The 26100-nt window shown below is 39.7% G+C and overlaps 1 protein-coding gene across 2 annotated transcripts in view; it reads right to left on the bottom strand.

Annotated features, from left to right (window-relative positions):
• Positions 1–26100, bottom strand: part of Cpne8 (copine 8) — a 158849-nt gene that overhangs the window by 11867 nt on the left and 120882 nt on the right. For both annotated transcript variants that reach the window (XM_042677716.1, XM_042677717.1), the window contains 5 exons: positions 24486–24532; positions 19716–19897; positions 13293–13420; positions 9005–9107; positions 4995–5052 (listed from right to left, as the gene is read on the bottom strand). In XM_042677716.1, coding sequence (XP_042533650.1) covers positions 4995–5052; positions 9005–9107; positions 13293–13420; positions 19716–19897; positions 24486–24532 — 518 coding nt within the window. The remainder of the gene's footprint in view (positions 1–4994; positions 5053–9004; positions 9108–13292; positions 13421–19715; positions 19898–24485; positions 24533–26100) is intronic.

The raw sequence follows: 26100 nt of genomic DNA, 5'->3' as shown, positions 1-26100 counted from the left end.
CAAGCCTTGTGTGAAAACGCCAAGTACAAAAAGGAAGACCTGAGTTCAAATCCCAGGACTGGCACAGTGGGTGGGTGTTTTCATCTAGGTTTTCCTTTACAGTTTTCATATTACCTTGAGAACTAATTATTTGTAATCGATGGTGACTTCCTAGCCATCACAGAAACTTCCCCTTTATTCCCTCCTCTACTCACAAATCACAGTAATTACGCTCCCCTAAAGTGGGAATAATACTATTGGCCTCCCTTTCTACAAGCCTCTACAATCTCTACTGGTCATTGTGAGCACTTCATTCTCATTGATGAAGAAAATGATAGCAATGCAGATAATCTTGCATCGGATGAGATGTTATATCTCCCACTTTTTAAGCATATCCTTTGAGTTTAAAAGGTTGCAGGCAGCAAGAACTGGAATGTATTCTTTTGAGAGCAATAAGAGAGAGATGATATGAATCCAGGCACTGATGGCTCACACCTGTAATCCTAGCTACTCAGGAGGCTGAGATATGAGGATCGTGGTTTGAAGACAGGCCTGGCAGGAAAGTCTGTGAGATTCATCTCCAAATAACCACAAGAAATTCAAAAGTGGAGCTGTAGCTAAAATGGCAGCGCGCTTTGAGCAAAAAAGCCAAGTGAGAGCACAAGGCCCAGAGTTCCAGTGAGAGAGGAGGGGATTGGGGGGTGACACTAAATTAGGCAGATGAATCATTTCCATTTCTCAAGTTTTCAGACCATCTGGCCTCCAGGGGACAGAGATCGTGAGCTCCATTTCTCCACCATTACCCTCACCAAAGAGACAGTGTGTGAGAGACAGGCACCAACTTTCTAGTCATTAAGACATTACAGAGAACGCTTGCATTCACCCCTTCCCCTCACTTGGCTCAAAGCAGGCCACCAGAAGCTGCTCTAATGTCACTCATTGCCTTTGATAGGATACAGTAATCCTGCTTGGGTATCTTTCCTCTTAATGAAGGTACTATATATAGAACTGATAAAACACTAGGGAAAAGTATCAAGAGCACTTTAAGCTGGTTGATTAAATTATAGAAATTCACAGGAATACCCAGTAATCTAACCATTTGTTCTCCTTTCTTCTCCCTTCAAAGGATTGCAAAATAGTGCATTTCTTGCACAGACAAACAACATTGTCCTGCTTTAAAATGTGTGGGTGTAAAGCTGGGCATAGTGGTACATGTCTATATTCTGAGCACTTGGAAGGCTGAGGCTGGAAGATCATGAGTTTGAAGCCAGCCTGGACTATGTAAGTAGATCCCATTTGGAATGAAAAGAAATAAGAAAAAAGGGGGAAGAAATAGAGGGAGGGAAAGTGAGAGAAGAGAGATAACAAAGAGAAAAGTAGAGGAAGTGAAGGAGAAAGAGAAGGGGTGGAAAAGGGAGCAAGGGAGGGGAAAGGGACAGAAAAACAAATGGAAAATAAGGCAGAATGAGGCAAGAAGGGAAGGAGGAGCGAGAGAGGGAAGAAGGGAATGAAAGAGGGAGAGCAGGAGGGAAAGGAGGAAGGAAGAAAGAAAGAAAGAAAGGAAGGAAAAAAGAAGAGGGATCGAAAGAAGCCAGAAGAAAGATGCATAGATGAGTATGGCTATGCTTAGCTGTAGCAATCTATTATACTGGATTTCAGTTTTTGTTTGTGTCTGTCAATATATGAAGTACGAAAACCTTCTCCAAGGTAGGGTTGGAAGTCTTCAGAAATTCTGATAGAATTGCCATTTGTAAGTCATATTTTTTAATATTAAAATTAAACGTTTTTTTCCTTTTCCTCTTAACCATGGAGAAATGAGTTTCAACAGGAAAAGAAGAAAAGTATTTTAAAGAAGCATGTACTGTATCAAAAGTCAGCTTCTTTTCATTGCTTAATCCCAATGATAAAGCTGTACACTGATATAAAGCTAATATGCTAATTGGACTGATTGCTGAATATATATATGTATACATATATATATATATATACATATATATATATATATATATTTGTCCTCAAGGATTCAGAAATCATGAATAATCATACCACAAAACTGTAACAAGGCCCAGTGCTGGTGGCTCTCATCTATAATCCTAGTTACTCAAGAGGTTGAGATTTGAGGATCAAGGTTCAAAGCCAGCCCGGCAGGGAAGTTCATAAGTGTCTTATCTCCAATTATCCAGCAAAAAGCTGGAAGGGGAGTTGTGACTGAAGTGAGAAGCCACCACCCTTGATTGAAGATGCTAAGAAAGAATACAAGGGTCTGAGTTCAAGCCACAGTACAGATGACACCTTAATAAAACTCCAGAGAGCAGATCTGAAGTTCACATCTGAAGTGCAACCAAGTGGATGAGACTATTCAGACAGGAAGACTGCCAGCGACGCAGCAGGAGACATTCAAGGGGAGGTGAAGTTTTGCTTTAGAAACCGGAAATATAATGACAATGAAGAGAAGAGCAGCCAAGCATAGAATCTGGAACAATCCAAGTTGGACAAAGACCAGGGGCTGGGGCCTGATGATTAAATCAGGCAAACCTGGCTGATAATTTTCTATATTTGGCTACTAATATCTTAGCTACACCTTTACAATAATATATCTTGTATATGTTATATATAACAGATGTATTTTGTCTCTTTGAGCCTCACTTCTCAGAACATGTTATATAAGACATACATTTTTTATATAATGCATATGTGATCTATATTATCTAATATATAAGATATATTGTGTATAATATATTTAATAATATATTATGTAAGTTATATATTATGTGTTAGTTATTGTGCATAATTTATACATAAGATATATCTTACCTAGCTATTTATTTTATAATATCTTACTATGTGCCTATATTACCTGGTAATTTTCCAAAGATTCTAAAACTATTCTTATTTTAAAAGTACTAGACTAAATAAGCAGTCATTGTTTATAAAAAATTCAACCAAGCGAATACTATGTAATCAAGCAATAGCTGCTCAGAGGGAGTTCCCCGGGATGGACTAACATTACAAATGTCCAAAGAGCAGAGAAAACAAGTTTATAAAATAACGGCCACTTAAAGCCAGTACAATGTCATTTTACTCATCCATCTATAAGAATTATATTATACCATTTTCAAGGAAATGGATGAACCTGGGCAAAAATTAAGTCAGGCCCAGAAAGACCAAGGACCATTTTTTCTCATATGCAGAAGTTCAATCAAATTTATAAATATATGTAAACATATACAGGGCCATATGCATATATACACAAACGTATTAACTGAAGTGTGGTATGAGCAGAGGATTCCTTTGACCCACTATCATATAATTGAACAAAATGAACACCAGGAAGCTGGGACTTGAGGTGTGTGGAGGGGTGAGGTGGGGCAGGGCAGACAAATGGAGAGAGGAAAGATGGAAGAATGCAGTACTAATATTCAGAGTGCATATGTGAAAATGGAAGCAGGTAACTTGAGGGAGGGGTGGGGCGGAGAGAGATGGGGGAGAATGATGGAAAAGTGATACGGATCAAGATGCACTGTATTCATAAACTGACAGGTGGAATTGAAACCCTTTGTAGAACTACTTAAAGGTAAAAAAATTTTTAAAGAAAGAAAGAAAAGCAGTTTGATAAAGATGTCTGGGACCATCTACCATAGGCCTGAGGCTGGTCTGGCTAGGACAGGGTGGAGAGGCTGTGTACACAGACACAGACTACCTCAGACAGAAGCTAGCTACTCAGGAGGCCGAGATCTGAGGATCCAGGTTCAAAGTCAGCCCACACAGGAAAGTCTGTGAGACTCTTATCTCCAATAAACCACCAGAAAACTGGAAGTGGAGCTGTGACTCAAGCTAGCCTTAGCTAGCATTAAGCTAGGGACAGTGCCCAGGCCCAGAGTTCAAGGCCCACAACCGATCAAACAAAATAAAAAAACTATATCCAGATTACAAGTTACACAAATACCTGCCACCTAATTGGCATTTGAACATTGTCTGAGCCCCAGAGAAGTGCTCAGTGAGCTAATTTAACATAATTATATAAGGCTTCATTAAATTCTAGCTCGTCAGTTCCATTTCCTTTAGGCTTTGCCCTTTCACAAGACAGAACTTCTTTACTCATCAAGCTAATGCCTATCAACTGGCCAGGGCCTGAAAACTTACTACATTAGCATAGTACACTTAGGTTAACGCTTCTTTTCACAATGTAATGGTTTATTAATTGAACACTCATCTTTAAAGATTCTTGTGACTGCAGAGCATGTTTACAGACACAGGAACTAAAATGCAATTTATCATTCTGTCAGTCTGAAAAATTCTGAAGCACTATTTCAAATGAAACAGCTAGCTACAAACTGAATTAATCTTTACGCTCAGCAAGAGGGAGAATATCCTATTTAAATGACAAGCTGTGTGTGTGTGTGTGTGTGTGTGTGTGTGTGTGTGTGTGTGTGTGTGTGTGTGTGTGTGTGTGTGTGTGTGTGTGTGTGTGTGTGTGTGTGTGTGTGTGTGTGTGTGTGTGTGTGTGTGTGTGTGTGTGTGTGTGTGTGTGTGTGTGTGTGTGTGTGTGTGTTGGTACCAGGGCACTATCCCTTAGCTTTTTCTATTCAAGGCTGATACTCCACCACTTGAGCCACAGCTCTACTTCCTACTGGGGCTGATTTTGAACCTTGACCCTTAGATCTCATTCGTCCTCCATAGCTGAGATTACAGGGGTGACTCACAGCATCTCACTCTTTTTTTATTTAAAGACAGAATCTCCCTATGCAGCCCAGTCTATATTCCAGCTTCCTGCCTCAAGCTCTGGAGGCTGAGATTGCAAATGGGTTACAAGCATATGACAACCAGGTTAAGCTCAGTCTCTTTTAATCTGCTCATCTTAATATAGCATCATATTTCTCCTGCATTTCTACATGGACAATGTATAGAAACTTGAACAATCACATCTTTCTACATAGGAAAAATGGACAGAAACTTAGAGGGTCATTATCACGACCCAAACTCCCTAGGGAAACTAGTGAAACTTTATTACTCACCGTCGAATTCTGCTGGTCCAACACCTACTATAATTATTGACATTGGAAGTTTTGAGGCCTTTAAAATAATAACACAATTAGATTTCAGTTAGGAACTTCAGTTCTTCAGAAAAGAGGAAAGCATTCCTATTTTTGTGTTATAATTTTATTATCTTTAAGTAATGAAACGAAGAGTTTTCTAGTCAACATGTAGCTGAGTACAATGTACCTTGATCAATGTCACCCCTTTTTATCATTCTCCCCCATCTCTCCCAACCCCATGCATCCTCTGTTTTCTAGGTATATTTCTATATAAATACATTGACTATTAGGACTGCATTCTGCCACCTTTCCTCAAATATCTTGTTTCGTTTGATATGTTCTCAAAGCTGTTCATAAACATCGGTGTAAAAAGTTATCTTTAACCAGTTGGACAAAGGGGTTTCAATTCAACCTGTCAATCTATGAGTACAATGCATCTTGATCCATGTCATCCCTTCCATCATTCTCCTCCATCTCTCCCAGCCCCGCCACCCCTCCCCTTAAGTTACTTGCTTCCATTTTCACATGTGTACACTGAACATTATGGCTATATTTACCCACCCTTCCAGTCTCCAATTTTTCTATCCCTCATCTCCTTAAATTCCACCATTGCTAAGACAACACATATTCCAGCTTTCAGGTGTTTATTTACTTGCTTATTTATTTATTTATTTATGTTTGTGCTGCTCCTGGGGCTTGAACTCAGGACCTGGGCACTATTCCTGAGCTTTTTTTTTTCCCTCAAGGCTAGTAGTGTTCTACCATTTGAGCCACAGATCCCCTTCTAACTTTTTTCTGGTAGTTCAATTGGAGATGAACGTCTCACAGACTTTCCTGCCTGGGCTGGCTTTGAACCACAATCCTCAGATCTCAGCCTCCTAGGTAGCTAGGTGTGAGCCACCAGTGCCAGGTATCTCACATATTCTAAATCTACTATCCACTCATCCATTGAGGGGCACCTGGACTATTTCTATAACTTGGCTATGGTGAATAGTACAGCAATGAACATGGATGCTCAAGGGACTTTACTGTATCCTGACTTGTAATATTCTGGGTAAATGCCAAGAATGTTATCACTAGATCATAATGTAGAGCTTTGAAATGTTCTCAGAAGTAGTTCAATGGATACATACTATAAATCTGCTGAAATATTTTGACTCTTCTCATATTGGTCACAGACAGTACTTAAGCATTTGTTCTTTTCAAGATTTTTGAGAAGCAGACCTACTCAAAAAATATTAAACTATAGTTCATTAAAATTTACTAAGATAAACTCCAATAAATGATCATTAAAAAGCTTTTATAGGGGCTGGGAAGGTGGCTCAGTGGTAGAGTGCTTGCCTTGCACGCATGAGGCCCTGGGTTTGATTCCTCAGCACCACATATGCAGAAAAAGCTGGAAGTGGCACTGTGGCTCAAGTGGTAGAGTGCTAGCCTTGAGCTGAAGAGCTAGGGTATAGCGCCCAGGCCCAGAGTTCAGGCCCCACGACCGACAACAACAACAACAAAGAGCTTTTTTAAACATATTCAAGATTACATACAGAATAATAGATTGCACTTTTTTCTTCTCCTACTGCTGCAGATCATTCTTTAAGACTTATCTTGTCACATAAAATCAAGTTGAAAGTGAGGGGCAGGTACCCTGGCTTGCTATGCTCAGCCCAAGCCTTCCTGAGCTGACTGTGAGCATCTTTGGTATATTCGCATCCCATAAATCTATCAGTTGTCAATGGGAGAAAGCAGTAATAGATTCAGGGAGTAATAGTGCCAGTCTCTGCCTCATTTCTATCCATGATGAGAAAATGGCATTTGCACACCAAATGAGTAAATTCCAATCAATGGTGTTTATAAAAGTTATTTTAGTTTTATGTATTAGTGGATCCCTGAAATGGAGGAGGAGACTAAATATTTGATTTTGTAATATGTTTTTCCCTTATGGTATCACTTAAATTACATTCTTACCTTAAATAATTAAACAATAAGAATGGAAAGCACCCTAGAAAAGCCAATCTCAGAAGCCGGGCGCTGGTGGCTCACGCCTGTAATCCTAGCTACTCAGGAGGCTGAGATCTGAGGATCGCGGTTCAAAGCCAGCCCGGGCAGGAGAGACCGTGAGACTCCTATCTCCAATAAACCACCAGAAAACCGGAAGTGGCGCTGTAGCTCAAGTGGTAGAGCGCTCGCCTTGAGCTGAAGAGCTGAGGGACAGCGCCCAGGCCCAGAGTTCAAGCCCCACGACCGACAAAAAAAAAAAAAAAAAAGAAAAGCCAATCTCAGTTCTGAGTAGATTATGAATAACTTTTCTGCAGTGGGTGACGTCCTGTTAATTAAGCCTAAATTATTAATGCCATATACTTAAGGGCAAACTCATGGCATTGGCCAAAAAAGAAATTGAGACAAATGCAACACACTGTTAAAATCAAATAAACAACCAGGTGCCAGTGGCTCACGTCTGTCATCCTAGTTACTCAGGAGACTGAGATCAAAGGATCAAAGTTCAAAGCCAACCTAGGTAGAAAAGTCCACAAGACTTTTTTTTTGGGGGGGGGGGTCCGGTCGTTGGGCCTGAACTCTGGGCCTGGGCACTGTCCCTCAGCTCTTCAGCTCAAGGCTAGCGCTCTACCACTTGAGCCACAGTGCCACTTCTGGCTTTTTTCTTTTTGCTTATGTGGTGCTGAGGAATTGAACCCAGGCCCTCGAGCATGCAAGGCAAGCGCTTTACCACTGAGACACCTTCCCAGCCCCGCCACAAGACTTTTATGTATAATTAACCACCCAAAGTCCAGAAGTGGAGTTGTGGCTCAAGTGGTAGAGCACCAGCCTTGAGCGAAAAGCCAAGTGAGAGCACAATGGCCTGAGTTCAAGCCCCAGTACCAGCACAATTTTTTTAAAGAACCAATTAAACATTTAAAGAAACATGTAAGCTTTATAGCCCCCTTCTTTTATATGCTTAGTTAAAAAAATCTATACTATCCTCTGTACATCATCTTTATAATAACAAAAATTGAAAAATCTATAAAATGTATTCATCTTTTTATTTTTTTCCATATGTAACTCCTTTTTCTCACATCGAATAGCTAATTATATTTTTCTGTATTATTAAAATGTATGAGACTCAATATGCCCTTTATTTATGTAACTTTTGTGTGTATGTACGTGTGTGTGTGTGTGTGTGTGTGTGTGTGTGTGTGTGTGTATGTGTTGGTCTCTAGGCTGGCAATCAGGGCTTGGGAGCTGTTTCTGAGCTTCTTTTGCTCAAGGATAGTGCTCTACCACTTGAGCCACAGCTATACTTTGGGCTTTTTTGGTGGCTTGTTAGAGCTAACAGTCTCATGGATTTTTCTGCCTGTCTGGCTTCAAATCGTGATCCTCAGATCTCAGCCTCCCTTAGTGGTTAGGAGGCATGAGCTGCCAGTGCCTGGCTGTGAACACACAACTAAGCATTCTAAGGAGCAGGGTGGTTCTGAAATCAAATCTACTTCCTTTTCAATTCTACAGAAATTGGAATTAGCCACTAGAGTTCTCGAAAAACTGGAATGTGAACGTTGGAAAATAATGATCTCTGTGAAGTCAAAAAATAGTATTCAAGTTGATCAGACCAATCAGTGCAAAACAAATACATGCACGCACAGAAAGGTGATGCTGCCTTTTCTGTCTGTTGTCTCTGTCTGTCTGTCTGTCTGTCTCTCACCTCATTCCTCAAGCATTAACGTGACAGAAGTAGCACCTGTCTAGATAAGGTTAAGAATTCAATCTGCAGCAAACGTGTAAGCATTTACTTTCTCTATTAAGTCACTTGTGCACCCTCACTGAACTTGGCCATGACGTCAGAGCCTGACCTTCCCTGATACTTTATTAGATGAGTCACTGTGTTCCCCTGCTGGAAGCTTCTAGCAAGCTCCCAAAATCCACCACCTCCAGCCACCTAAAACACAACCTCTTCTCATCCAAGTGGCCCTATTCTGTCCATTGCTCAGCCCACAACTTACGTTCACGATGGATTCCTTTGTTTGAGCCATATCTGAGATAACGCCATCGGTGACAATCAAGAGGACAAAGTACTGGGACCCATCCTTCACAGAAGATGCATACCTGCAAGCAGGGAGCAGGGTTGAGAAGTAGCATAGCAAAGGCAAGAGCTTATCTCCACAGGCGGAGGCTAAATCACAATCTAGAAGGGGCAACCAATGCATTAATCTGGGGAAAACACATAAACGTATGATAGAAGCCTCTAGTATGCAAACTTAACTACATATATTTTCCCTGCAATCAAATACTCATTTAGCCATGATATTAATGCTTCCCAGAACACAGAATTATTGGCTACCTCCTTAGTTTCTTTACTAATAAAATTCACCAGGAATGAAGGTTTGTGTAGCACCAAAGACGAACTGGACATAGGTTTTGAAATGGAGTTATTCTAACTGAGCCACACATCCTGTCAATAAATTGTGATAAAATTCCAATAGATTATAGTGTATTTATAATAAATTGCAATGTATTTGTAGTAAGTGGCAATTATAATACATTAAGATAAATATCTGAACATTAATTTTCTATCTTGAAAATGGAGATAAGAACCTATCTTTAGTTTTTGCATAAATTAATAGGTAAATTGCATTTCTGGCATTCAAGAGTAGTCTTCAGGTGGAAGCAATAATCCAAAGTATGTTTGTACAGAGGTAATGATTATACACTTTCATGAATATAGTAATGTCAAGGAAATGTGCACTTTAAAATTATTCTTTTGAAATATAGACATTTCAACTCACTAACAAAAAAGTGCAATACTGCCAATGGCTCAAACATGTAATTTCTAGCTACTCAGGAGGCTGAGAACTATATAATAATGTTTTGAAACAAGCCTGGGCAGAAAAGTCAGTGAGACTCCATCTCCAAACTAACCAGCAAAGAGCCATCCTGGGGGCATGGCTCAAATGGTAGAGCACTAGATGTAAGCAAGAGAGCCAAGTAAGGAAACAAGGCCCTAAGTGCAAGCTCTAGTACTAAGACAAAAATCTATATAATACAAAAAATGCTTTTTTGACACATCCACAGTTCAAGTTCTTTTTTTAAAATTATAAATGTGATGCACAGAGCGGTTATAGTGACATAAGTCAGGCAATGAGTGCATTTCTTTTTGAACAGTGTTACCTATTCCCTCATTTTCTCCAGTTTCTCCCTCCTAACCCCGCTGTAATTGGATGAGAGGCTGAAGCCAGCTTGGACTCATCTCCAAATAACCACCACAAAGCTGAAAGTAGAGCTGTGGCTCAAGTTGCAGTGGTAGCTTTGAACACAAAACAAGCTCAGGGACTACACCCCATCTCCCCCACCCCATAAAATTAAAAAAAATAAAAAACAAACAAACATGGAATTGATTTTAAAATGCAAGGAAATTATAAATTATGTATATTGTAAGTTATGTATAAAATAATAAAAATTTTATGGCTTAAAGAAAAAGTCTGTCAGAATTCTCACCAAACATTAGTCAATATTTTACAGGAGGATTTTATGAAGATGTTACCATTGGTTATATTTCTTGTGGTCCTAACTTATTCTACATTCTAGGTATATAAAATTCTGAGTTTTCAATAAAAAAAATTGAATGTTTTATGACTGGAAATGGAAGTCATGTTCAATGGTAAGTGAGCTTTATGGAACTCTTAGTAGATGGGTGATTAAACAATAAGTTCTTGCCCTATGTTTCTAAATAATTACCAACTAGATGATAGTAAATTTAGATTCAAGAAGAATCCATTAACTAGCTAATGAAATGTCTCCCAACATGGTAGGTACAATGGAAGCCTATTTGAATAGACTGGCCAAAAAAGCATACAATCTCAAAACACAAGTTAGGTCTTGGACAACAGCTCTAACAATCCTGAAAAATCAAAATATGTGCAACATTCTTAAGTACAATAGAAACCAGTAAGTACTCATGCCACTAATAAAGTGGTGATGGAGAATATGTATGTTCATTCATACCCAGGAGAGTACACTACAGTGTATAGCCAAAAAATACCCCCATAGAATTGAGCAACTGATTGTATTGGTTGTGGGGCTTGAACTCTGGGTCTAGATGCTGTTCCTGAGCTCTTCAGCTCAAGGCTAGTGCTCTACCACTTTGAGCCACAGTTCCACTTCCAGTTTTCTAGTGGTTAATTGGAGGTAAGAATCTCATGGGCTTTTCTGCCTAGGCTGGCTTCAAACCTCAATCTTTAGATCTCCTGAGTAGCTAGGATTTTAGGTTTGAGCCAGCAGCACTCAGCTCCTAGTTTTTCCTTTTATTACTTAAAGAAGAGTCTGACAATTTCCCTCAGGAATTCAATTTTTGATATTTTCTAAAAGGAATGTATTACCGATATGATTCAGTCACACAGTTTTTAACATTGTATTGTTAAAAATGGGAAAATCAGAATAAAACCCAACATTGAGTTGAGAATCTTTTCTTTTTGTCTGCCACTGGGACTCTAACTCAGTACCTACACTTCTGCTCATTGGCTGGCACTCTACCACCTGAGCCACACCTCCAACCTCTGAGTGTCTATCACATAAAGGTCACATAACAAGGGGCAAATGATTTCCCTTTGGTTCAAGAAAACCGGAGACTATAATACATTTGTATTATAACAAGTCTCAGACAAAAACTGCAGCATTCACCCCAGGAAACATGGAATAACCTTGGTCTATCTTAAAAATCTACAGGAATTTTACATTTTATTCATTTTTTATGTGCTGGTATTGGGACTTGAACTGAGTTTTTTCACTCAAGGCTGGTGTTCTACCACTTGAGCCACAACTACACTTCCAGCTTTTTGATAGTTAATTGGAGATAAGAATCTGATGAACTTTCTTGCCTGGGCTGGCTTTGAATGGATCCTCAGATCTTAGCCTCCTCAGTAGCTAGGATTACAGGCATGAGCCACCAATGTCTGGCTAGTTAGTGAAATTTTAACAGAGTATTATCAACATACTAATAAATGCATTATTAAGTTCATATCTGAAAACTCCTGTCTTTTTCCCTCCCTCCCTCCTTCCGTCTCCTCCTCCCTTCCTTCTTTTCCTTCCTTTCTCTTTCATTCCTTTCTCTTTTCTTTCTTTCTTTCTTTTTCTTTCTTTCTCTGTCTGTCTCTCTTTCTCTTCCTTCCCCTCCCCCCTCTCATTCTTTTGCTGATTCTGCATTTGAACTCAAGGCCTGGTCACTATCCCTTAGCTTTTTCTCTCAAAGCTAGCACTCTACCACTGGAGCCTCAGCTCCACTTCTGGCTGTTTTGCTGGTTAATTAGAGATAAGAGTCTCATAGATTTTGCTGCCCGGCTTGGTAGCAAACTGCCAACTGTGATCCTCATATCTCAACGTCTGGAGAAGCTAGGATTACAAGTATAAGTTATTGTTATAGGACCTAAACTTCCTTAGTTATCTGAAAACAAGGCAGAGTTCTACAGGATTTGCAGCTTGGCTGAAATCAAAATTTAAGAGATTGAAAAATAATGTCTGATTCATTGAGGCATGGATGAGAAAACAAAATCATAAGTAGATTTTTATGTTGTAGAACTTCCTTTAGAAATTGTAGTTGGAATGCTATGCAGTTACATTCTGATCACAGTACTATGTACTATTTACAGGGAGAGAGAGGTCTGGGAATTTATCAAATTAGCCATCATATTAATTTCAAAGAAGTTAAAAGAATGTGCCCCACATATCACAAGGAGATTCAACTGAGTGTCTTAATGGAATTCAGCCTCATTACATTTATGCCTTGGGACACAGCATTAGACAGGCACAATTTACAAAGCTGAGTCACCATCAATCTCTTGTGTTTATCCTGATGGCATTTCAAAGAAGACATCTTCCTGGGTTGGAAAAGACAGGTCTTACTATCACGCAAGGGTATGTTTCTTCACTAGACACATCCTTTTTTTTTTTCCTTTTAATCTTTCTTTTTTGTACTGGCCCTGGGGCTTGAACGCAGGGCCTAGGTGCTGTCCCTGAGCATTTTTGCTCAAGTCTAGCACTGTACCACTTGACATTTGAGCCACACCCCACTTCCAGCTATTTTGCTTGTGAATTGGAGATAAAGTCTTATGAACTTTCCTGCCTGTGTTGTTTCCAGACAACCATCGCGAGGTCTTAGGGATTCATGGTCTTCCTTTACCTTCTTGAAAGGAAATTAGCAGGGACCAACTTTGATTCCTGAAGTCATGCTAGCAGTAATGGCATACTTTCAGTTATGTTTGGGACATAAGAATAAATATCTGTGCCCTCTCTGCTTACCTTGCTACGTGGTTGATGACAGGAGCAAAGTTTGTTGGGCCGTACAGCTGCACGGACTTCAGACTTCTGTAGTAAGCCTCCATGACGCCCTCGATGCCGTCACAGTAGGGATTTTGAGGGTTGCCATTCTGATGGAACGTTACAGACCAAAGAAAAAGAAAATGTTAATTGACCATGATGTTCAGCTGAAAAAAGAAATAGTACCAGTGATTCATATGGACATGCCTACAGATACTTTGAAACAATGCTCTTAAAGATTTACAATAGTCAAAAACTAAATAAATTGGCCAACAATATTTTGCATTACATTGATCAGAATATGATGGCTTATAAAAATGCTGACTGCTGGGAGCCAGTGACTCATGCCCATAATCCCACTGAGGAGACTGGATCTTGGTTCAAAGTCAGCCAGGGCAGGAAAGTCTTTGGAGAGCCTTACCTCCAATGAACCACCAAAAGTCTGTCAGTAGAGATGTGATTCAAGCGGTAGAGTGCTAGCCTTGAGCCAAAAAGTGAAGGGACAGGGAACTCAAGACCCAATAGTGGCACAAAGAAAGGGAGAAGAGCCAGGTGTGGTAGCACATACCTGTAATCCCAGCTACTTGGGACAATAAGAGCAATATCTTATTCTAAGACAGGTGGGCACCTCACTCAGTCATTGTTAGGTTAAAGAGCTATATAATATAAATAATATACACAGGACAGCTTACTACTTATGTATTGTATAATAGATTGTACAATGTCATTCCCTTTTGCACCTAGGACTAAAACCATTTACTATCTCCCACATTGGGGGTAAGAGATGGATATTTCTGGAAACAACTTCACCAGGTGGTTCTTGAGCTGAGTCTCTCATGAGGTTGCTCACAAAATGTGGACATTTCTTGACCAGGCTGAGGGATGAGTTCTAAGGAGACTCGCTTCTATGGCTGTGGAGAAAACTTGCTTCTTCCACCATCCTCCAGAATGAGTTACCTGAAAGCAATGCCCCACGGCCTTCCAGAAGCTTCTCAGAGATTGCCTCCTATTACTTCTACTTTGTTTTCTAGGCATGACTCACTAGTATTAACCCAACCAAGGAGAGGGGAGTTAGGCTCTGTCTCTGCCAACAGGGAATGGAAACATTTTCTGTGACTAGATTTCCTAACAATGTAGATGTAAATACATTTAAATATAGCAGCCAAGGGCTGGGAAGGTGGCTCAGTGGTAGAGCGCTTGCCTTGCATGCCTGAGGCCCTGGGTTCGATTCCTCAGCACCACATAAGCAAAAAGAAAAAAGCCGGAAGTGGCGCTGTGGCTCAAGTGGTAGAGCGCTAGCCTTGAGCTGAAGAGCTGAGGGACAGTGCCCGGGCCCAGAGTTCAGGCCCCACGACCGGACCCAAAAATAAAATAAAATAAAATATAGCAGCCATCCCAGCATGCATGCCTTCACCCAAGCAATCACTACAACTGGTAGTTTATAACTCGAATGTATTGAGTTCCACGTGGCAGGTTTGGTATTAAGATAGTTGTATATAATAGGTGGCTTATAGAACAGTTCTAAGAGAGTAGCTAATGCACTTTCATTGTTCTCTTTTCAGAAAAAGAGTCAAATGAGAGTGTAGACAGTTTGTCCAATATTGAGAGACCCCAGATTTGACTGAATACCATCTGTCCAGAGACAAATCTCTTAACAACTCCCATGTCCTCACATTAGAAAATCTTTGATGTTCTTCATGGCTGGGGAGACCAGAGACTGAGGTAAATGGTATTAAAGACTTCAATTTTATTTGTGAAAGAGGCATTTATAAAAACTGGTGTGCCTTTTGTTCAAACATTTTCATTAGCTAATCCTCACAAAATGTTTTAGAACCTAAAAGTAGTAGCAGACCTCTTTCCATCAGATCACTGGTTAGATGAATGGTTTGAAATTAAAACATAAAAGATGTAACATTTTGCTGGGTGCTGATGGCTCAACTGTCATCCTAGCTACTCAGGAGGCTGAGATTTGAGGATCACAGTTCAAAGCCAGCTTTGAACAGGAAACATCTTGAGACTCATCTCCAATTACCCACCCAAAAGCCAGAAGTGGAGCTCTGGCTCAAGTGGTAGAGCACCAGCCTTGAGGAAAAATGCTAAAGGACAATACCCAGGCCCTGAGTGCAGGCCCCCAAGCCCTGAGTGTAGGCCCAGTACACACACACACACACACACACACACACACAGACACACAAACACAGACACAGACACACACACACACACACACACAAAGTATAGCATTAAGCACCAAATGGCCAGTGGCAAGTTTTGATATTAATCTGAGCTGAGCAATTTAACCTTCCTTTAAATAAGATTTTATGGTGTACTTTTCCCTAGATAATGTATGAGGCTAATTAAAATTAAAACTCATTACTGATTTTGGTCACATAAAATGTACTTTATATTGGTCTTGGGGGAGCCATTACAAACTAGGATAGTTCAGAACTACTTTTCAATCAGTATTTTTTTTTTTTAGCATTTTTGCCTAGGGAGGTTTAGAATTTTATGAAAATATTTCCTCTATTGCTCAGGATTTGAAATCACAAGGTTACTTTTTTATGATTTGGTCATAAAAAGACAATTCCTGGATATTCTATTTGTTGTTATGGATGCTTAAGTGTAAATTTCTAGCCTATTTTATTATTTTATTGTCCTGGTTCTGGGGTTTGAACTCAAGTTAGAACTTACTTCCCTTGATAGCTTGGGTGGTGCTCTCCCATTTGAGCCATGCTTCCAGCCCTGATTTTTGTTAGTTAAATGGAGATAAGATTCTCAACGGTTTTTCTGTCTTGGCTGACTTCAAACCACAATTTTCCCAAGTCTCCTGAGTAGCTGGGATTACAGGCAGCAGCAGTGAGCCACTGACATCTGATCTAAAGCCCTAATTTTTGTCTTAGTCCTAATATCATAAGTTGCTCTGAGGATTCTTTACATGCATTAGCGGATACAAATACATTTTAGCATGAAATCATATCTTACTCTTTTTAATATGTTTTGTATTACATCAGGATTAATTAAAATATTTTACAACTAAAAATGAATTTTTCTTCTTAATGACAAAACACTAATAAGTTATAAGAACTCTGCTTTTTTGATGTAATTATCGAGGGAACCAATTTGTTTCTCGTTAAAAAGCAGTTTGAGCTGGTTCAAACGAGTGGCTCACACGTGGAATCTTAGCTAATCAGGAGGCTGAAATCTGAGGACTGAAGTTTGAAGCCAGCCTGGGCAGAAAAGTCTCTTGAGACTCTTCTCTCCATTTAACTACCCAAAAAAGCCAGAAGTGGCGCTGTGGCTCAAGTGGTAGAGCTCTAGCCTTGAGCAAAAGAAGCTCAGGGATAGCACCCAGACTCTGAGTTCAAGTCCCAGGATTAGCACGTGCACGCACGCACGCGCGCGCGCACACACACACACAAGCCCCTCTTTGGATTGATTGGAATTAGTGTGGACACAGGTGGAGATGTCACAATGCCACATTCTCCCTGCAGAATGAATATAAACGAATAAAACCAGTATCTCTTTAGCAATAGATATTGGTATAAGTTGGGCTATAAGGAATGAACATGAGGGTAGAAAGAGGCAAAAAATGAGAAAATAAGACAAAGTTTCTAAAGAAATGATATACAAGGGTAAGAAGAAACATGTAGAAGGAAAACTTGCAAAGCCTCATTGAATTGAATATGATCATTCCTTTGCCTCGGCTTTAAAATAGCCCGTGACCTTTTTCTCCTGAGGATCTTAAGGCACGATCACGTGACTGAGTTTCATGGTGTAAGTGTCTGGGTGATTTTAATTCCCCAAGACACAACAAAGTCTCACAGATTCTCATTTTTATATGACATGGGTAATGTGATACACAGGCTATTTCAAGGAAGAATTAAACACTCTAGCAACCTTTCCTAACTCTGGCTGCACACTAGAAAAGGCAAGCAAGAATAAGGATAGAAACAAAAATGTAAAATTACTTAAAATACATCAGAGGAAGGTAAATTCATAAAATTCTCTGTAAGTATATAGACCATTGTATCAATGAAGCATTACACCTAAGCCATAGGATAACAGGTACTTCATGAAATATAGTTTACTAGAAATCGGTGTATATACCCTGCTGGATACCAAGGCTTACACCTATAATGCTAACTGCAAAGAAATGGAAGTTCAAAGTCAACCTGGCCAAGAAAGTCCAAGAGATTTGATCTCCAATGATCAAGTAAAAAGTTGGACTGGAGGATGGCTCAGGTGATAGAGCACAGCCAAGCTATCAAGCCAAGTGAATCGGAGGCCCTGAGTTCAAGCCCTATTACCACTCACAAAGGAAAAGAGAGTATATGTTCTGAAATAAGACTATTCTGGGTTTGAGTTTGTCTCTGGCACTTTGCCCTGTTTCTGCGTCATAGCTGAGATTCTCGTTGCACCAGTCATTGTGAGTGGCATGATGTATCTTCCATATTTCTAACTTATTGGAATGTTATGACTAGAGGATGATGAGCATCAAGTAGATCTTGACACTCAGTAAACGTGTGTGCGTGTGCACACACACATGCTCTTGTGCACTGGTTCTGGGGCTTGAACTCAGGGACTGGGTACTGGCCCTGAGCAGTTTTGCTCAAGGCTCATGTGTTCTATCACTTGAGCCACAGTTCTAGTTTCAGTCTTTTGGTGGTTAACTGGAGATCAGATTCTCATGAACTTTCCTGCTTGGGCTGGCTTTCAACCATGATCCCCAGATCTCAGCCTCCCAAGTAGATAGGATGACAGGCGTGAGCCACCAGTACCAGCTCCAGTAATTATTTATTATCAATTCCAATACTATCTCCCTAGATACCCTCTCCCCCAGATATATCTCCTCACCCCCTAAAACAAAAGTATATTGAATAACAACAACAACAAAAATCCAATAGTAATACTGAAGTTGACACATGATATCACTGACATAATTGCTCTTGTTTCTGTTGTCAGTCTGGTAGACTTGTTTTCAGACTTAAGGAGGTTTGATCTCTATTGCAGTTATAACTACATACACAATTCAGGGTAATTTATAAAGCATAGAAAGCCTATTTCTCCCACTTCTAGAGAGGTGAGAGTTTCAGATCAAAATCAACAGTAGGTGTAGTCATCTCATGGGAAGAAGGCTTCAAACACGCTGGAAGGAGGAAGGGCACGAGGCCAAATGCTGATGGAAGCTTTTTCCAGAAGATTCTTAAATCCAGGACTGTAAAAGGAGTTCTCTTGAGCTAATCGCCTCCTAAAGGCCTTCACCTGAGTGAGGTGGGTGCTGGTCACACTGGCAAAGCCTGAATGTGGAGAAGACACCTTCAAACCACAACCATTTCTATGCTGTGAGTCATGAAACTGGCCTCCCGGAAAACAGTGTAAGTTGAAAAATATCAAAAACCCATCCTTGGTTCAGCTATATGAAATGGATGGAGGAAGGAAAAGCAGAAAAGGTAAAAAAAAAAATAAGAGAGAAAGAGTAACACCACAGAAAAGGGGGAGAAGAAGCAATTGGCAGGAATATTATCAGACTTCATTTTGGTTTTTTTTAATACCATCATTCTTAGGCATTAAGAACATTGGAAGAAGCCCAGCACTGACAGGTCACGCTTGTAATCCCAGCTACTCAAGAGGCTGAGAGCTGAGGATTGCAATTTGAAGCCAGCCTGGGAAAGAAAATCTGTGAGACTCTTATCTCTGATTATTAACCACCTAAAAAGCAGAAGTGGGGTTGTGGCTGAAGTGCTAGCCTTGCATTAAAGAAGCTCAGGAATATCACCCAGGCCCTGAGTTCAAGCCCCAGGACTGGCACAAAGAGAGAGAGAGAGAGAGAGAGAGAAGAAAAAAAAGACCCAACTACTTTGGCCATTTAAAGTCAGGTACCAGATATGAGCATGGGCAAGGAAGCCATGGAGAGGGAGATTCTGTCCCCACAGACAGGATACAAAGGTGATCTGTGCAAGCCAATCTGTAGGCTGAACCGAAGCCCTGACATAGAACCCTAATTAACACAACTCCAGCCATCTCTACCCACCAAGATAATCCCCGCTGAGGATCCAGTCATTGAAAACAAAAGATCTGCTAATTCCTATTATATTTGGCTGAAATTCTTGAAACAGAAATTGTGAACAGAATGATTTGCCCTTAGTTTTCAGAGATGCTTATTATGCAGCAAAACGTAACCATAACACATAACCGTGCATATAAATCGGAGGCAATTCAGGAGAGTTATCATGTTGTTTTGTTTTGTTTTGTTTTCCTCCATTAAGATCACTCTAAGGATTGACCAAAACAGCAGAATCTCAGGTCACCAGGGTTTGCTCCCCCAATGAGCAGGAAATAAGTAGAGAATCACTATGAAAATAACCAACTTTTTTTGCAAAAGAACCAATCCGTTTGATATATCCTTACCAAAGCGAATTCATGTGATATCCTTCCATCTGGGGGCAGTTTTGCTCCAAATCCCAGAGCTGGAAACATTTTATCACTGTCATAGTCTTGAACGATTTCCCCTACGGCCTTCAGGGCCATCCCGTAGGCATTCAGTTGGTAAGGGTTCATGTAGTGAAGAGAGGTGGGCTGGGCAGGGTTGCCTGAGGAGAGAAGATAGATTTCAAACATAATCCACCAGGCTGCTGTAATCCTACCTACTCAGGAGGCTGAGATATGAGGATCACAGTTTGAGGCCAGTCCAGAGGAAAATTTTTGAGACTTTTATTCTCAATTATCCAGCAAAAAGCCAGATGTGGAGGTGTGGCAGAAGTGTAAGAGCACAAACCTAGAGCAAAAATAGCTAAGCAAGATCATGAGGTCCTGAGTTCAAGTCCCAGTACTGGTAAAAACAAAACAGCGTAAATAAATAACTTATAAGTAACTAGGCTAAGGATATTTTTTTTTAACAACATTGCTCTTGATGTCTGTTTCAGAATGAAATATTCAAAACTTCTGCTTTTCTGACTGTGATTACAGTTCAAGTTTCTTTTTGGATGCATATTAACACATACATATTTATTACAATATATCAGGTATTAAGAAAGCTTTACAAAGAAATGCTAAAGCACAAGCAGGATCTTTCAGAAAGTATTCATTATTGCCAATGCTTCAGGCTATTTCTGAGTTTCAATTCTAGAAGAATCTTATTTTATTATAATGTTACCTTTTATAATTTAATCTTATTTGTTAGTGTTAGAAGCAACATGGGCCCTAAAGCTTGAATTCTTATGTTTATCATCAGAGGGACCTACTGATTTCATGCTTTCAATAACTATGAGCTTTTCCTAAAGTCTAATCCCAAATAAATACAAATGGAGTAGTACTCAAGAGCAATCCCACTTTATCACTTCAAAAAGAAAGTGTAGTGATTTTCCAATTAGAGATGATTAAGTATTGAGATTGGAAAGATTATTCAAGTTCTCTAACTAGTTATTAAGCAAGGAGTCAGAGGTCCAGAGGTAAAATTTACCACCTGCAGGAAAAACATCTGCAAAACAAATACTACTGGGAAGAAAAAAAATGAGATTGTGTACGAAAATGATTAAAAGCAGTAAAGCAGTCTGGCACCATTGGCTTATGCCTATAATCCTAGCTACTCAAGGAGGCTGAGCTCTGAGGATCCTAGTTCAAAACCAGCTGGAAAGAAAAGTCCTCGAGACTCTCATCTCCATTTAACCATCAAAAAGCTGGAAGTGGAGCTGTGGCCCAAGTGGTAGAGTGCTAGTCTTGAGCAGGGGAGTGAAGGGAGCGCTCAAGGCCCTGAGTTCAAGTCCCAGTACTGGTGCACACACCAACGTATTAATGTACATGCAGCTGTAAACTGTTACTGTGGCTATTTTCTGAGTTATCTGCAAAGCTTCCTGTTTTCACAAAGTATTATTCTCTACAGGATGTTGCATTTCCCTCATTAAGGGAAAATGTAAACTGTCCTGTTACTCATGTTGAGCTTCTGGCTGAGGTACTTTAGTTATCAGGACAAGGGCAGACTGAAAGTCCATTTCATATCTTAAGTGAGAATGGAAGGTTGAATGGGAATGGTGGTAGCACACAAAACTGCCTAACTCCTTGTGCCTGCTCACCCTTGTCCTTCTTCTGTAGCTTCCAGAGACTCTATGAAGACTGACACTGTAGTAGGTTGTTACATTTGGGACACAACGAGTAGCAATAGTAACTATAACAGGGCATCTACCATGTAGTTAAAATCTGACCTCCTATCTCACATAAGTCTTCCAACCAGTCTATGGCATGAGTTTATTATAAGCATATATAATGTGCTCCAACTCATACAATACACTGCTGGGAAAAATGAGGACATAAACCCACAGTCAGAGTCCATAGAGATACAATTCTTAGAGATACAATTGTGTGTGTGTGTGTGTGTGTGTGTGTGTGTGTGTGTGTGTCTTTTCCAGTACTGGGTCTTGAACTCTGAGCTTGGGTGCTGTCCCTGAACTGCTTTTGCTCAAGGCTAATGCTATATCACTTGAGCCACAGATCTACTTCCTGCTTTGGCTGTGATTAACTGGAGATAAGAATCGCAGGCTTCCAGCCTTGGCTGTCTTCAAACTACAGTCCTCAGATTTCAGCAACTAGGATTACAGGTAGGAGCCATCAGCACCTGGTTTATGGTGTGTGTGTGTGTGTTTTAATTTATTTCAATATTTAATTTCTCAGCATTTTTTTCAGAATATTGTTTTCAGAGTGTAAGTTTTGTACCTCTTTTGTTAAATGTATTCCCAATCAGATTAGTCCTTTAGATAATACTATTGCAAATGAAGCTATCTTCTTACTTTGATTTTTGGTTTTTTGTTTTTCCCCTCACAGCGTTTCCTGCCTGGGCTGGCTTTGAACCATAATCCTCCAATTTCAGCCTCCTGATTAGCTAGGATTACAGGTGTGAGCCACAAGCGCCCGGCTGGGTCTTTATTTTAAGCCAGTCAGAGTTCATGACTTCTGTGTTTCATGTTTTACTGAACCACACACATGAGAAAAATCCTTCACTTGAATCCTAAAGGTTAAGAAATACATGTAAGATATGTAAAAAGTTAGCTTAATTACAGAATCATCTGCTCTGAAGTTTTGAACTCCAGAATGAAGAAGCCAGGATGTAGTGATTAGTGAAAGAGTTTTCTGATCTCAGTTTGCCCATTTGTATATGAGGAGGATGTGACTAGTGTTCTCTCCCTGGTGCTATCTTTATTAAACGTAGCCTTTTGTGAGATGTGAGTCACTGGGAAAGAAATGGGAGGTAAAGAGGTTAGAACATGAGAATTATGAATACAATAAGTGATTTGGAAAAAAAAAAAAGAAATCTGTATCCTCAACATGGGATGGGTTACATCCTAATAAACAGTTGTAAATTGAAAATAATGTAAATCACACTATTTCACACACCTGAGCCAGATGACATACTGGGTTAGAAAGTCCACGGTGTGCAGAGGAGAAGCCCACAGGGCTGCCTGGCAGGCAAGGCTGTTCGTTCCCGCCTCACTTCCCACAAGTATTTGGACAGCCATTATTAGCTCAAGAAAATACTACCATTAAAAAAAAAGTTGAGGCTGGGCATGTGGCTGAGTGGTAGAGTGCTCACCTTGCATGCATGAAGCCCTGGGTTCGATTCCTCAGCACCACATACACAGAAAAAGCCAGAAGTAGTGCTATGGCTCAAGTGGTAGAGTGTTAGTCTTGAGCACAGAGAGGCTCAGGGACAGTGCCCACTGGCCCTGCGTTCAAGCTCCAGGACTGGCCAAAAAAACAACATGTTGAAGTATGGCTTCTGTTGAATGTGATTTCCTGTCTTTGTAAAGTTGAAAAATTGTTATGTCAAACTATCATAATCTAGGGACTATCTTAGATAAATATAAACAAGAGGCAACTTTGGGTAAAAGATAAATAAGAAGACAGGTGCTGGTGGCTCATGCTTGTAATCCTAGCTACTCAGGAGGCTGAGAGCTGAGGATCCTGGTTTAAAGCCAGTGTGGTCGGGGAAAGTCTGTGAGACATTTATCTTCAATTAACCACCAAAAAGCCAGATGTAGAGCTGTGGCATAAACGGTAGGGTGCTAGCCTTGAGTAACATTGCTCAGGGACATACATCAGGCCCTGTGTTCAAGCCCCAGGACAATCACACACACACACACACACACACACACACACACACACACACACACACACACACACACAAGATAAATAAGTTGGTTTGAGGCTGGAGTTATGAATCAACTGGTAGAGCACCTACCTAGCAACTCGGAGGTCCCAACTTTGAATCCCAGTACCACCAAAAAAAACACCAAATCAAACCAAAACAAAAGAAACTCCCAAAACTCACTGTCCTAGCATTCAGAGGTCCTAACTTCAAATCCCAGTATCACCAAACAGTAATAAATGAGGTTTGTATTGATTAAGTTACATAATTACTGAAGTTTTACAGTAACTGTTGTTTTTGAGAGAACTAACTTTTCCTTCTTAAAATGTGTGATAGGCAAATCATTACCATGCATATATAGACTGTTATGTCTCAAACCATCTAAATATGATCTTATGAATAATTCTGTAAAAAACTATATATTAACCCAGTTTTGTAAGATACACAGAGGGTTGGGTTACACACAGCAAAACTATATGAGGATTATAATTAGACACACTTCAGAAGTACCAGGTATGGGGAAAAGAGAAGGGCAAAGAATAGGGCAGGGGTAGACTATGGGCTTAATCAAATGTAAAATTTGCAATTTTCTGTGCAACTACTAGTGCCTGAATTCAGTGTTTCATGCTTTTGCTTGGCTTTTTTGTTCAAGTCCAGCAATCTAACATTGGAGCCACACCTCTCTTAGGAGTTTTTGCTGGTTAATTGGAAATAAAATTCTCACAGCCTTCCCTGCTTGGGATGGTTTTGAACCTCAACCCTAAGCCTCCCAAATAGCAAATCTGCATTTTTTAGAAAGAATATGTGAAGAAAATGACACTATTTGAAGATTAAAAAGTTCTACAATCCATTTTTTCTTCTTCTGATATTTGAACTACTTTGTAAGACTGAACATAAGTGAAACATTATATGAATGTTTTATTTAAAAAAAGCCTTCAGAAATCTGTAGAGAGAGAAAGTACCTAAACCTCATGGAAAAAAAAAACAGGCATTTTTCACTTAATCGGTAATACTGCATAGAGGGAAGTGATCATAATACTCACCATTAGATGCTGTAAAATCAATAGCCACTGTAAAGTTGATTTGTGTTCTAGAATATAAGGAAAGGAGAATCATTACGACCTAAATTATCACATTAAGAGAAACTTATTTTCCATTAATGCTATGTTTTGTAGTGTCACTCATTTTCTTAAGTGAGCAAAGCTGTCATAGTTGGATAGCATTGTGCAGGGAATTTTTCAAAGGTCAGAATCTAATTTCTTTGTAGTTACATCATAGAAAATGGAAATATAAGGGTGGAATAAATTTGTATTTGAAGCTACTGCAATTAGGTGCTTTCTAATGAAGAAGTCAAAACGTAGGTAAGTATTAGCCAATACCTATTGTCAATATTTGTTATTCTATTTTATTCTAATTTGTGTTGGCAACAGGGTGTGAACTCAGGCCTAAGTGCTCTTACTTGGCTTTTTCCTCTCAAGACTAGTGCCTTACCACTTGAGCCACACCTTCACTTCTAGCTTTTTGCTGGCTCACTGGAGATAAATCTAATAGGCTTTCCTCCTCCAGCTAGCTTTGAACTGTGAATCTTTGATCTTAGCCTCCTGGGTCGGTAGGCTTACACTCATGACTGAAAGCATTTGTTATTATTTTGCCTACTTTCTTTTTTTGCTAGTTATCATGAAATTGTTGCACTATAAAGGTTAGCATTGGCGAAAATCATTTCTAATAACGTCATTCCTTAAATTACAGATTTCAACAGTCCATTTGATCTTATTTGCTGGAACCAGGGTTTTAAATCGGAGCCTTGCTTTGCTCAGCTTTGGGCTGCAAATCTAGTTTGTCTTGTGGCTGGCTATTTTGGAGCTGGAGTCATGCAGACATTTCTGCCTAGGCTAGTCCTTAACTGTGATCCTCTGGACCTCATTTTCCTAAGCAGCAAAGATGTCCGGCTTGAGCCATGGACACCCTGCTGAGTTTTTCACCATTTCTTAAAGGATTACCTGTACAAGGAATCATCACAGAAGTTCCAAGAGCATGAAAGAAGTGATTGTACTTATTGATTACTGAGAGAGATAAGATGTGTTTACATTTTTTAGCACTTCTTAGTCATGCAAATGATTTTACTGCATTAGATTTTCTTAGACTGGGTTTAGTGTTTTGTTTGAAATCTTATTTTTTTTCTCTTGAAAACAAAGGAGTTGGCATTCGTTTAAGAACCTTGCTGGTAAGACAAGATGCAAACATAAAGGGGATCCAAATAGGGAAAGATGAAGTAAAACTCTCCCTCTTTGCAGATAACACGATCTCGTATTTAAAAAACCCCATGGACTCCACTCCCAAGTTACGTGAGCTGATTGGAAATTTTGGCAAAGTAGCAGGGTATAAAATTAACCCTCAGAAATCAATGGCTTTCCTGTATGCCAATAATGAGAAGAGCGCAGCTGAAATCAGAAAGGCAACTCCTTTTGTAATAGCCCCACAAAAAATAAAATACCTAAGACTAAACTTAACTAAAGAAGTGAAGGACTTCTATGATTGAAAATTTTAAAAACCTGAAAAAGGAAATTAAAGCAGAACTAAGGAAGTGGAAAAACCTCCCATACTCATGGATTGAAAAGATCAACATCATGAAAATGGCAATGCTGCCAAAGGCTATCT

This window comes from Dipodomys spectabilis, unplaced genomic scaffold, assembly GCF_019054845.1.
Source record: "Dipodomys spectabilis isolate Male_0828 unplaced genomic scaffold, ASM1905484v1 ptg000039l, whole genome shotgun sequence".
Lineage (NCBI taxonomy): Eukaryota > Metazoa > Chordata > Mammalia > Rodentia > Heteromyidae > Dipodomys > Dipodomys spectabilis.
This window is presented reverse-complemented; position numbering and strand designations above follow the sequence as displayed.